Below are 14,675 nucleotides of genomic sequence, written 5' to 3'. Positions count from 1 at the left end.
AAATTAAATAGTTACAATAAAAAAGAGAAACATTTCAGTATTTACAATTTTATTACAATTGTTTTGGTATATGTACTTTTTTTTGTTTAATTAACGATTTCCTGTTTCAGTGAAAGAAAAGCGGTCGATGTGTTGTGATTACACTCGTGGGGGTCTCTGACTGAGGTAACCAGCATGGAACAAGGCAATGGAACACATTTATAAAGTTCTTAGGGCGGAATTCAATTGATTTTGCGGCCCACACCTCCCGTCTAAAGTGACAGGAGATCACGGGCCGCTATTCAATTGTGCCAGCGTTTCAAAGTGGTCAGGTTTAGGCGCGTAAAACGGCTAACCCCGACCAAAGTGCTGGGCGCGATCGCGAAAAGTGATGTTTGGGCGCCCAAACATGTAACTTTTCGCACATTTCAGCTCTCATCCCCCAGGGGCTGCGAGCTGAAATGTAGCGCTTGGCAGCTGATCGCGCCCGACAGGAGCAAGAATAGAATAGCTCAGTCGGGCGCGATAGGGGATGAAAAGAATTGAATTCCGTCCTTAATGGCTGATCTGTTGGATAAAGGCCCTTGTAAACCTGCAACCTTCCCCTATTAGTGCAAGTGTGCCAATATTTCCGCTGTTACTCAAGGGCTTACAGAACAGATGGTGTAATACTGTATGGGGAGGCAGTGATGCCAAGGGGGGTTACATGTTACCTGGGCACGGGCATTTCTGGGAACCTGGAAGTACAAGGAAAACATAACCACGCACGCCCCTAAGATGGCACAGCCACTGCTGAAAAGCATCAGCAGCAGGCTCCCGATGTGATTTGTCCATGCCCCCACACATGGCCATGCCCAATAATGCCAGGGCCCACCAGATGTACTGCCCAACGTCTCAGCTGCCCAGTGTGGAGGAGCAGCAGTTTGCACAGGCGATCCTAGCACAGTATGGAGTAGGGGCACTGGGATTTCTTGTTCTGCTCCTGATCCGAGACGAAAAAGAGATATAATCTTGACTCATATTGTTAATTGGAACCGATTATAGCGTTTTGCTTCAGCAGAGAAGGGTATTTCCGGGAGCTCTCTGACATATGGTGCATACACACGGTCAGATTATTCTTCAGATCTGAACGATAACGATTTAAAAAAATCGTTGAATCGTTCATATCTGTAGGAAAATCTGACATGTCTGAATGATGAACGATGCGCGTTCCCGATGGTCAGATAACGATATCTGACATCTGATGTGTTTACAGTTAGACTTGGACGATTCCATTCATTTTAATGCAGTCAAAAATCGTTCATAGTTCAAATTGTTCATCAAATCGTTCAATCGTTCATCTGACACATCTGACAAGTAAAAGAAAATGCTTCACCCAGACAAAATTGTCACCTGTCATAAAGACAGTCCCAATGTCCCCACACCGTTATATGTAAGGCTAAACCAAGTAAGGTTCATTTGATTGTGAGGGGAGTAAGGTGGTTTAGGGTTCAACTTGATATGAAGATGACACCTGTGCATTCATCAAGGTGCTCTAGTCCTATATTGCAGAGGTGTATAGCGAGAGAACGGAGGTACAGGATATGTTGGAGAGGATTGCGTTCTTACCCGTCTCCTCCCGGCAAGCGGCGTGCCAGCGAGATGATGTCACTGTCGTGCTAGTGAGCATTATACGCAAACTCCCATGATGTAATCCTACTAAGCGCATGGCTAAACGTCTGTTGATATGTATTGGATTTATTATTACTGCATCTATATTTATTGCATTGGATTGGAGCGCTGGTCTCTCTCATTTGCATCCCTTGATTGGGTACTGTACATATTAGTATATATAGTGTTTTGACCTTGCAATGGGTGAAACTGCCCAAAGATAGGTGTGCCAAGCTTGTGGCATCATATTCAAAAAGACTTGAGGCTGTAATTGCTGCCAAAGGTGCATCAACAAAGTATTGAGCAAAGGCTGAGAATCCTTATGTACATGTGATATCTTAGTTGTTTTTTTTTTTAAATAAATTTGCAAAAATCTCAAAAACACTTTTTACACGTTGTCATTATGGGGTATTGTGTGTAGAATTTTGAGGAGAAAAATGAATGTATTACATTTTGGAATAAGGCTGTAACATAACAAAATGTGGAAAAAGTGAAGCGTTGTGAATACTTTCCGGATGCACTGTATTTATAAAACTAAAACCATGTGCTCTGTATGTACATGTTATACATTAATACCTCTCCTTCCTCCACAAAGCATTACTACACCCCCAAACACACACATAACATTACACCATCCCCAAATAACTTCAACATACCCAAAAACATTAGTACACATTAGTATTATCTGTTTATGGCTGTTAACCGTGTGCCTATTGCTACACCGCTGTTAACCCTGTGTACACTGCTGTTACCATATAAACCATTAAAACTGGTTAAGGACATCTGTGTGGACTAACATCCAGTTCACATTCTGCTGACACCAGTGACAGAACTTGTGAGCGGTGGGCCCAGGAGCAACAATATGCTTTCCCCAAAACAGCACATTAGGGACTTTGTGCACGATTGCTGGCTGCTAGCTCCAGTCATAGGATCACATACTGGATGCATCGCAGTGCCCACCACAATACAGAGAGCTTCACTGTGACAGACATATAATGCAGAGAGCATCACAGTGCAGCCAGATAATAGAGCGTTGCTGTGACAGACATATAATGCAGAGCGTAGCAGTGGCCACTACTGCAGGGTATTGGTAGACAGTACTGTACACTGGGTACTGCAGGGTATTGGTAGGCAGTGCTGTACACTGGGTACTGCAGGATATTGGCAGGCAGTGCTGTACACTGGATACTGCAGGGTATTGGTAGGCAGTGCTGTACACTGGGTACTGCAGGGTATTGGCAGGCAGTACTGTACACTGGGTACTGCAGGGTATTGGTAGGCAGTGCTGTACACTGGGTACTGCAGGGTATTGGCAGGCAGTACTGTACACTGGGTACTCCAGGATATTGGCAGGCAGTGCTGTACACTGGGTACTGCAGGGTATTGGCAGGCAGTGCTGTACACTGGGTACTGCAGGGTATTGGTAGGCAGTGCTGTACACTGGGTACTGCAGGGTATTGGCAGGCAGTGCTGTACACTGGGTACTGCAGGGTATTGGCAGGCAGTGCTGTACACTGGGTACTGCAGGGTATTGGCAGGCAGTGCTGTACACTGGGTACTGCAGGGTATTGGCAGGCAGTGTTGTACACTGGGTACTGCAGGATATTGGCAGGCAGTGCTGTACACTGGCTACTGCAGGGTATTGGTAGGCAGTGCTGTACACTGGGTACTGCAGGGTATTGGCAGGCAGTACTGTACACTGGGTACTGTAGGTTATTGGTAGGCAGTACTATACACTGGGTACTGTAGGTTATTGGTAGGCAGAACTGTACACTGGGTGCTGTAGGTTATTGGTAGGCAGTACTGTACACTGGGTACTGCAGGGTATTGGTAGGCAGTGCTGTACACTGGGTACTGCAGGGTATTGGTAGGCAGTGCTGTACACTGGGTACTGCAGGATATTGGCAGGCAGTACTGTACACTGGGTACTGCAGGGTATTGGCAGGCAGTGCTGTACACTGGGTACTGCAGGGTATTGGCAGGCAGTACTGTACACTGGGTACTGCAGGGTATTGGCAGGCAGTGCTGTACACTGGGTACTGCAGGGTATTGGTAGGCAGTGCTGTACACTGGGTACTGCAGGGTATTGGTAGGCAGTGCTGTACACTGGGTACTGCAGGGTATTGGCAGGCAGTGCTGTACACTGCGTACTGCAGGATATTGGCAGGCAGTACTGTACACTGGGTACTGCAGGGTATTGGCAGGCAGTACTGTACACTGGGTACTGCAGGGTATTGGCAGGCAGTGCTGTACACTGGGTACTGCAGGGTATTGGCAGGCAGTACTGTACACTGGGTACTGCAGGGTATTGGCAGGCAGTACTGTACACTGGGTACTGCAGGGTATTGGCAGGCAGTGCTGTACACTGGGTACTGCAGGGTATTGGCAGGCAGTACTGTACACTGGGTACTGTAGGTTATTGGTAGGCAGTAATGTACACGGGGTACTGCAGGGTATTGGTAGGCAGTGCTGTACACTGGGTACTGAAGGTTATTGGTAGGCAGTACTGTACACTGGGTACTGTAGGTTATTGGTAGGCAGTAATGTACACTGGGTACTGCAGGGTATTGGTAGGCAGTGCTGTACACTGGGTACTGTAGGTTATTGGTAGGCAGTACTGTACACTGGGTACTGCAGGGTATTGGTAGGCAGTACTGTACACTGGGTATTGCAGGGTATTGGTAGGCAGTACACTGGGTACTGTAGGGTATTGGTAGGCAGTACTGTACACTGGGTACTGTAGGTTATTGGTAGGCAGTGCTGTACACTGGGTACTGCAGGGTATTGGTAGGCAGTACTGTACACTGGGTACTGCAGGGTATTGGTAGGCAGTGCTGTACACTGGGTACTGTAGGTTTTTGGTAGTCAGTACTGTACACTGGGTACTGTAAGTTATTGGTAGGCAGTGATGTACACTGGGTACTGCAGGGTATCGGTAGGCAGTACTGTACACTGGGTACTGTAGGTTATTGGTAGGCAGTACTGTACACTGGGTATTGCAGGGTATTGGTAGGCAGTACACTGGGTACTGTAGGGTATTGGTAGGCAGTACTGTACACTGGGTATTGCAGGGTATTGGTAGGCAGTACACTGGGTACTGTAAGTTATTGGTAGGCAGTGATGTACACTGGGTACTGCAGGGTATCGGTAGGCAGTACTGTACACTGGGTACTGTAGGTTATTGGTAGGCAGTACTGTACACTGGGTACTGTAGGTTATTGGTAGGCAGTACTGTACACTGGGTACTGTAGGTTATTGGTAGGCAGTGCTGTACACTGGGTACTGTAGGTTATTGGTAGGCAGTACTGTACACTGGGTACTGCAGGGTATTGGTAGGCAGTACTGTACACTGGGTACTGCAGGGTATCGGTAGGCAGTACTGTACACTGGGTACTGCAGGGTATCGGTAGGTGGGCTGTACACTGGGTACTGTAGGTTATTGGTAGGCAGTACTGTACACTGGGTACTGCAGGGTATCGGTAGGCAGTACTGTACACTGGGTACTGTAGGTTATTGGTAGGCAGAACTGTACACTGGGTACTGCAGGGTATTGGTAGGCAGTACTGTACACTGGGTACTGCAGGGTATCGGTAGGCAGTACTGTACACTGGGTACTGCAGGGTATCGGTAGGCGGGCTGTACACTGGGTACTGTAGGTTATTGGTAGGCAGTACTGTGTGTGGTTTTTGTGATAAAGCTATTTTTTTTCCTCCTGTATGGCCAGACTGTAAGGTGATATTTTATTAGCGTCTTCTGTGCAGTAACATGTAGAGGGAACATTATTGCTGTAGCTTTATACTTCCGCGGACAACTGGAAACAGTGAAATAAGTTGGATGATAAACGGTGGGATAAAACATTACACAGCACACGGCCAGACTTCCTCCAGGAGGCCGACACAAAGTTTATTCATCACTACATACAGGTAACGTACAGTCATGTGCTATATACATCAGTCAGTCTGTACTTCTGTGACAGAGGAAATGGCAATGAGAATTATAAACAATGTACATTAAACGTCATCTACAGTTACGTTACAAGGAATGACACATTGGTAAGATGAGGGGGCAGCACATGGCGGGATGGAGCGTTGTGTACAATGTGCGTTATCTGTACCACACAGCGGGCACATTTTTATTTTGTGTGATGTGTTGTAGCAACACTTAGTGAATACTGTACATCTATTCTAACAGGCGGAGAGGTGATATCTAGCCAGCTGACAACTTCCTGCATGACACACCCACATTCCTTGCTATTAACAGAAGAGGACGGGGCTGACAACCACATCACGGAAACAGTTGTCAGTGGAGGCTATACCTGGAATGAAGGGATAGCTGCAGCTGGTTGGCTGTCTCTTTAAGTCACCTGACTTTGGATATGCTCTTGACAGCTTATATATCGAAACAGATCATGTGCGCTTCCAAAAACTCATCAGGCAGCTACAGTATATAATATGAGTTACTCTGATATACTCACTTACATACATGCTTAATATATACTGTAACAGTAACAGCTGCCGCAATGAGTGTTACTGTGCGGAGTATACTGCAGACAGAGAAATTCAGTGTATTACCAATCATGAAATGTGTACAGACAAATTCAGGCTGATATCAGGGCTGTCACTATGGACCTGGGTCTGGGACAGACATTCACAGTAATATGGTAACATGCAGCAATTAACGTCTGACCTATTTTATGGGCAAACATTGCAGTTTCTGAATTTCAAGGGAAAGAATGAACAGTTTACCCTCTATCACAACATTTTAAATTAATGTTTGGGATATCATAACACCTATCTATCCCCACTCCGTCGTTTCCCAATGGGAACCTCGGAGAGTCATGCTTGTCCAAAATGTCATCAGGAGGGGGGCTGACACATATCACTGCCTTTGGGCATGCCCCATAATCCAATATTTTTGGCACCTCATTCGCTGCTATGTAGAAGCGAAACTTGTACATTTTGTGCCTTTTACCCCGCAATGGGCAGTCTTAGGTATATTTGATTCCAACATACGAATGACTATGGCAAGTAGGAGAATTAGCACAACTAGCAAACAGATCCATTATAGCTTTACTAATACCACGTGATATCTTACCAGGTTAGTGACACAATACCCACCTAATTCCTTAATTTAATCGATAAGGAATTCAATAGATTTATCCCCAAGGCTCCTATTATAGTGTTTTGGAATCGCGGCTGCATTTGCTTCCTGTTATTGTTAATTGTTTTTGCTCTTTTCCTTTTGTGTTTTGTTTTATTTATTTTATTCATATGTTGACAGTCTGTATGTTACAATGTGTATGTCACGTGAGTTATTCTCACACTAACAATATTATCTATTCTGGTCCATGTGTGATCCTCTAATGTGACTACATTTATTCAGACTCTATTGTCGCCTATTGTATTTGCTATATATATTTTGTATTATTATATTTGTTAATATTTGTTCTATGATGTCTCAATAAAAAGATTGTTTAAAAAAAATAAATATATAATGTTTGGGGGCATAATCCCAGGGTCAGCCACTAAATCCTGCCCAGCAAATGAGTACAGGGATTATTAACAAAGGATCTACTGTACAGTAAACACGAGGAGCTCTTGACCTCCAGGCCCGGAATGTTCCTCACACCTCCGGCTAATGGTGTTTTCTCTGAACAATGGAAGAACAAAAATTTGAGCAAAACACTTTCAGGATTCAGTGAATCTCAGTGGCTGCGGAATCAGTACACTAAGGCCGCGCTGCCTTTTAAAATGTTGCTTCGTAAAGGATAAAGCCAGTCAATGCAATACAGCTGTGGTGTGATGTAGCTTAGGAGGGTCCGATCAATCATCGCCTGAACATGCCGGTCAATCTGCCAATAAGGACAGGGATGAGGGAGGGTGCCTGCACTGAATGACATCTCGCTCAGTGTAGGCGCTGCAGGGGAAGAGGAGCGACTGTACGATTACAATGTTATTATCGTACTGTCGTTCCCCTATCTGCTAGTGGATACGCACCTTACGAGGTAAAGACTTATTACAATGGCACAAAGATTAGTACAAGGATTGGCATTTTCCACACTTGTGCGTCTATACAGACACGCTTGCCACTTGCTCCCGCCTGCAGCTGGTTATAGCGTAGGCCAAGTACAGTAACGGTGTAGGTTTGTGCAGAACTACAGGCTTTCCTTACGTGGGGAAATACACTATTTTTACATCGTTTTATTTTTCATTTATGTCCATTTTGGCAAAAATTCTGCATCACCGCCATTATCTCATTTACATGGTCAGTTGTGACATTATCAGGATTCAATTTAAAGGCATTAAAAAGGAAAAAAAATGTACTGTGTATAAGGAATTGATGCTTAATAACCTGTAATACCAATATGATATAAGTGGTGCATTGTTTTATATATCAAGGTCTTCTATGTCTACATTTAGCCACTTTATTTGGTGCTTGTACATTATAAGAAAGTCAGAGGTCACTTTTTAAAGAGACAGACGTAAATAATACACAGGTGATGATGTCACAGCTCATCATTATAACTTACTGCATTCTTGCTGGGGCTTCAAGAAGAAGAATTTACCAATAACCAGGGCTGGACCTATACTTAGGAAAACTGAGGCAGAGAATATAAATTAAAGACTGTATTTATCTGGCTGAAATGCACCATATTGCTGGTTTCTTACTGATAAACTTACCAGTTATTAATGGTACACAATCTGTGATGGTTATTAAACATAATGAGTGTATAGATTTGTGTATGGGATGAGTGTGACACAGTTTACTAACGTTTCTGTAACTGTCCCTCTTGTCGAGTTTTATGGAGGCTTCATATGATTATTAAACAATAAAGAAATGTTTTCCCATAGAATCTTTTCTATTGAGTAAATCAATCCAGTCATTAATTCCTTACCATGTATGGAATATCTTCATTACACATTCACTGCAAACTACATACAACAATGCCTTCCCTTTACTACAGTCTTCACAGTCATTAATCCTTACCTATCAGTACCCTGTATGTTACTTCATCATCAAACACCATAACTGTGCGATTTCAGCATTAATCCCAAACAATTAGGAGTGTGTTACTCATAGAGAGATATAACATCACATCACAGGAGCCTCACATCACTATTCTGTGCTGCTGGGGACCCTGCTCCTTTCACTATATAACACTCAGCCTGTGGCTTCCTGCTGCCTCCATTCCCCTCCTCACATCCTGTCACATGCAGCCCTGTCCTCACTGACACATCACTCATCTCCTGATATACTCTGTGCTGCTGGGGACCCTGCTCCTCCTACTATATAACTCTCAGTCTGTGGCTTCCTGCTACCACCATTTTCCTCCTCACATCCTGTCACTACCCCTGTCACATGCAGCCCTGTCCTCATTAACACATCACTCATCTCCTGATATACTCTGTGCTGCTGGGGACCCTGCTCCTTCCTCTATATAACTCTCAGACTGTGGCTTCCTGCTGCCTCATTCCCCTCCTCACATCATGTCACTGCCCGTGTCACACACATCCCTGTCCTCACAGACACCTCACTAATCTCCTGATATACTCTGTGCTGCTGGGGACCCTGCTCCTTCCTCTATATAACTCTCAGTCTGTGGCTTCCTGTCGCCTCCATTCCCCTCCTCACATCATGTCACTGCCCCTGTCACATGCAGCCCTGTCCTCATTAACACATCACTCATCTCCTGATATACTCTGTGCTGCTGGGGACCCTGCTCCTTCCTCTATATAACTCTCAGACTGTGGCTTCCTGCTGCCTCATTCCCCTCCTCACATCATGTCACTGCCCGTGTCACACACATCCCTGTCCTCACTGACACCTCACTAATCTCCTGATATACTCTGTGCTGCTGGGGACCCTGCTCCTTCCTCTATATAACTCTCAGTCTGTGGCTTCCTGTCGCCTCCATTCCCCTCCTCACATCATGTCACTGCCCCTGTCACATGCAGCCCTGTCCTCATTAACACATCACTCATCTCCTGATATACTCTGTGCTGCTGGGGACCCTGCTCCTTCCTCTATATAACTCTCAGTCTGTGGCTTCCTGCTGCCTCATTCCCCTCCTCACATCATGTCACTGCCCGTGTCACACACATCCCTGTCCTCACTGACACCTCACTAATCTCCTGATATACTCTGTGCTGCTGGGGACCCTGCTCCTTCCTCTATATAACTCTCAGTCTGTGGCTTCCCTTCGCCTCCATTCCCCTCCTCACATAATGTCACTGCCCCTGTCACATGCAGCCCTGTCCTCCCTCACTGACACCTCACTAATCTCCTGATATACTCTGTGCTGCTGGGGACCCTGCTCCTTCCTCTATATAACTCTCAGTCTGTGGCTTCCTGCCGCCTCCATTCCCCTCCTCACATTATGTCACTGCCCCTGTCACATGCAGCCCTGTCCTCACTAACACATCACTCATCTCCTGATATACTCTGTGCTGCTGGGGACCCTGCTCCTTCCTCTATATAACTCTCAGTCTGTGGCTTCCTGCTGCCTCCATTCCCCTCACATCATGTCACTGCCCCTGTCACATGCATCCCTGTCCTCACTGACACATCACTCATCTCCTGATATACTCTGTGCTGCTGGGGACACTACTCCATCTACTATAAACGTTCAGTCTGTAGCTTCCTGCTGCCTCCATCCCCCTCCTCACATCATGTCACTGCCCCTGTCACATGCAGCCCTGTCCTTACTAACACGTCACTCATCTCCTGATATACTCTGTGCTGCTGGGTGATCCTATTCCTCCCACTACATAACTATCAGTCTGTGGCTTCCTACTGGCTCCATTCCCCTCATCACATCATGTCACTGCCCCTGTAACATGCAGCCCTGTGCTCACTAACACATCACTCATCTCCTGATATACTCTGTGCTGCTGGGTGATCCTATTCCTCCCACTACATAACTATCAGTCTGTGGCTTCCTACTGCCTCCATTCCCCTCCTCACCTCATGTCACTCAGCCTGTGGCTTCCTGCTGCCTCCATTCCCCTCCTCACATCCTGTCACTACCCCTGTCACATGCAGCCCTGTCCTCACTGACACATCACTCATCTCCTGATATACTCTGTGCTGCTGGGGACCCTGCTCCTCCTACTATATAACTCTCAGTCTGTGGCTTCCTGCTACCACCATTTTCCTCCTCACATCCTGTCACTACCCCTGTCACATGCAGCCCTGTCCTCATTAACACATCACTCATCTCCTGATATACTCTGTGCTGCTGGGGACCCTGCTCCTTCCTCTATATAACTCTCAGACTGTGGCTTCCTGCTGCCTCATTCCCCTCCTCACATCATGTCACTGCCCGTGTCACACACATCCCTGTCCTCACTGACACCTCACTAATCTCCTGATATACTCTGTGCTGCTGGGGACCCTGCTCCTTCCTCTATATAACTCTCAGTCTGTGGCTTCCTGTCGCCTCCATTCCCCTCCTCACATCATGTCACTGCCCCTGTCACATGCAGCCCTGTCCTCATTAACACATCACTCATCTCCTGATATACTCTGTGCTGCTGGGGACCCTGCTCCTTCCTCTATATAACTCTCAGACTGTGGCTTCCTGCTGCCTCATTCCCCTCCTCACATCATGTCACTGCCCGTGTCACACACATCCCTGTCCTCACTGACACCTCACTAATCTCCTGATATACTCTGTGCTGCTGGGGACCCTGCTCCTTCCTCTATATAACTCTCAGTCTGTGGCTTCCTGTCGCCTCCATTCCCCTCCTCACATCATGTCACTGCCCCTGTCACATGCAGCCCTGTCCTCATTAACACATCACTCATCTCCTGATATACTCTGTGCTGCTGGGGACCCTGCTCCTTCCTCTATATAACTCTCAGACTGTGGCTTCCTGCTGCCTCATTCCCCTCCTCACATCATGTCACTGCCCGTGTCACACACATCCCTGTCCTCACTGACACCTCACTAATCTCCTGATATACTCTGTGCTGCTGGGGACCCTGCTCCTTCCTCTATATAACTCTCAGTCTGTGGCTTCCCTTCGCCTCCATTCCCCTCCTCACATAATGTCACTGCCCCTGTCACATGCAGCCCTGTCCTCCCTCACTGACACCTCACTAATCTCCTGATATACTCTGTGCTGCTGGGGACCCTGCTCCTTCCTCTATATAACTCTCAGTCTGTGGCTTCCTGCCGCCTCCATTCCCCTCCTCACATTATGTCACTGCCCCTGTCACATGCAGCCCTGTCCTCACTAACACATCACTCATCTCCTGATATACTCTGTGCTGCTGGGGACCCTGCTCCTTCCTCTATATAACTCTCAGTCTGTGGCTTCCTGCTGCCTCCATTCCCCTCACATCATGTCACTGCCCCTGTCACATGCATCCCTGTCCTCACTGACACATCACTCATCTCCTGATATACTCTGTGCTGCTGGGGACACTACTCCATCTACTATAAACGTTCAGTCTGTAGCTTCCTGCTGCCTCCATCCCCCTCCTCACATCATGTCACTGCCCCTGTCACATGCAGCCCTGTCCTTACTAACACGTCACTCATCTCCTGATATACTCTGTGCTGCTGGGTGATCCTATTCCTCCCACTACATAACTATCAGTCTGTGGCTTCCTACTGCCTCCATTCCCCTCATCACATCATGTCACTGCCCCTGTAACATGCAGCCCTGTGCTCACTAACACATCACTCATCTCCTGATATACTCTGTGCTGCTGGGTGATCCTATTCCTCCCACTACATAACTATCAGTCTGTGGCTTCCTACTGCCTCCATTCCCCTCCTCACCTCATGTCACTACCCCTGTCACATGCAGCCCTGTCCTCACACATCCCTCATCTCCGGATATACTCTGTGCTGCTGGGGACCCGGCTCCTTCCACTGTATAATACTCGGTCTGTGGCTTCCTGCAAACTCCATCCCCCTCCTCACATCATGTCACATGCACCACTGTCCTCACTGACACATCACTCATCTCCTGATATACTCTGTGCTGCTGGGGACCCAGCTCCATCTACTATAGACGTTCAGTCTGTAGCTTCCTGCTGCCTCCATTCCCCTCCTCACATCATGTCACTGCCCCTGTCACATGCAGCCCTGTCCTCACTAACACATCACTCATCTCCTGATATACTCTGTGCTGCTGGTGACCTTGCTCCTCCCACTATATAACTCTCAGTCTGTGACTTCCTGCTGCCTCCATTCCCCTCCTCACATCATGTCCCTGTCACATGCAGCCCTGTCCTCACTGACACATCAATCATCTCCTGATATACTCTGTACTGCTGGGGACCTGCTCCTCCCACTATATAACTATCAGTCTGTGGCTTCCTGCTGCCTCCATTCCCCTCCTCACATCATGTCACTGCCCCTGTCACATGCAGCCCTGTCCTCACTAACACATCACTCATCTCCTGATATACTCTGTGCTACTGGGGACCCTGCTCCTCCCACTATATAACTCTCAGTCTGTGGCTTCCTGCTGCCTCCATTCCCCACACATCCTGTCACTGCCCCGGTCACACACGTCCCTGTCTTCCAGAGATATATGATGTATGCGCTATATACAGATGCTGCGTATTTGGCGTCTTATATAAATCTAGGTTTTACTCTGTGTTATCTATTGATGTAAAGGGCCCATGGGAAGCCTGGCACCAATTCATAGGAACACAAAATATACAGTGCAGATTTAAAGGAGCACTCTATTATTAAATATATATATATCTTTCTGGCTGTACAATCCTGCTCACAAGAACAATGCAGCATAATGCATGGCGAGGACATCCATAGGTTTTAGTGCAAACAGAACAAGGTCTGGGCATCATAAACAATGACCTGGCACAAGGTGCTGCTGGAAGAGAAGAGGGAGGGTAGCCTGCCCCCGGTGCAGAGTCTCAGTACTGCAGGTCTCTCAGGGCAGAGAGGAACGTGCTAATGAGAGGGATAGGATGTAGCTGTGCTTAGCCAGGGTTTGGTCTCCCATCAGTAGACACACAGATCAGGAAACTTCATCTCGTACACAGGGATGGAGTGCTTCTGCGGCTGGCCATACGCTGCGGTGATAGTGCCAGATGGACTAGGGGGTGGACTGTAAAACAGCAAGAGGACATATTAAAGAAGACTTTACACACCCATCAGCCATAACATTAAAACTACCTGCCGAACATTGGGTAGGTCCCTCTTGTACTGCCTAAACATGTCTGACCCGTCGGTGCCTGCTCACACAAGACCTCTGAAGGTGTCCTGTGGTATCTGGCACCAAGACATTAGCAGCAGATCCCGTGAGGTGCGAGGTGGGGCCTCCATGGCTCAGCTTTCCCAGCACATCCCACAGATGCTCCATCAGATAGAGATCTAGGGAAGTTGGAGGCCAAGTCATCACCTTGATCTCTATGTCATGTTCCTCAGACCATTCCTGAGCAATGTTTCCAGTATGGCAGCCGGGCGCATTATTCTGCTGAAAGAGGCCAGTGCTATCAGGTATACCTCTGCCATGAAGGGGTGCACTAATGGTTAGATAGGTGGCACGTGTCAAAGTAATATCTACATGAATGTCAGGACTTGTGGTGTCCCAGCAGAACACTGCCCAGAGCATCACACGTCCTTCTTCTCATAGTGCATCCTGGTGCCATCTCTTCCCCAGATAAATGACGCGCACACACCTGGCCGTCCACATGATGTAAAAGTAAACGTGATTCGTCAGCCAGGCCACCTTCCTCCATTGCACCTTACGCTCACATGCCCATTGTAGGTGCTTTTGGCGGTATACAGGGGTCAGCATGGGCACTCTGACAAAGCTGGGTGTGTATACCCATGGAGATGAGATAAGACCCATATAAAACCTGTGACACTAGGACTATTACTACTTTCAGCATAATGGATACAGACATATACTAACTACTGTTCTTCACAGCTGGAATGTGCATCCTCCATCTACACCTGAGTTATACGCTGTCACACTGTATGTATAGTGATACCTACTGATTACATCTACAGCCTAATACTGTGTATCCTCCATCTGTACCTGAGTTATACGCTGTCACAC

The 14,675-nt window shown here is 47.1% G+C and overlaps 1 protein-coding gene across 4 annotated transcripts in view; it reads right to left on the bottom strand.

Annotated features, from left to right (window-relative positions):
* Positions 1–5,513: 5,513 nt before the first annotated feature.
* The window catches only part of EFR3B (EFR3 homolog B), a 361,584-nt gene continuing 352,422 nt past the window's right edge, over positions 5,514–14,675 (bottom strand). For all 4 annotated transcript variants that reach the window (XM_088447581.1, XM_088447583.1, XM_088447582.1 and 1 more), the window contains one exon: positions 5,514–13,718. In XM_088447581.1, coding sequence (XP_088303707.1) covers positions 13,613–13,718 — 106 coding nt within the window. In that variant the 3' untranslated portion in view covers positions 5,514–13,612. The remainder of the gene's footprint in view (positions 13,719–14,675) is intronic.

Source organism: Taudactylus pleione, unplaced genomic scaffold (assembly GCF_031769625.1).
Source record: "Taudactylus pleione unplaced genomic scaffold, aTauple2 ptg000434l, whole genome shotgun sequence".
NCBI classification, from domain to species: Eukaryota; Metazoa; Chordata; class Amphibia; order Anura; family Myobatrachidae; genus Taudactylus; species Taudactylus pleione.
Note: the sequence above shows the minus strand (reverse complement) of the source record. Positions and strands in the feature narration are given on the sequence as shown.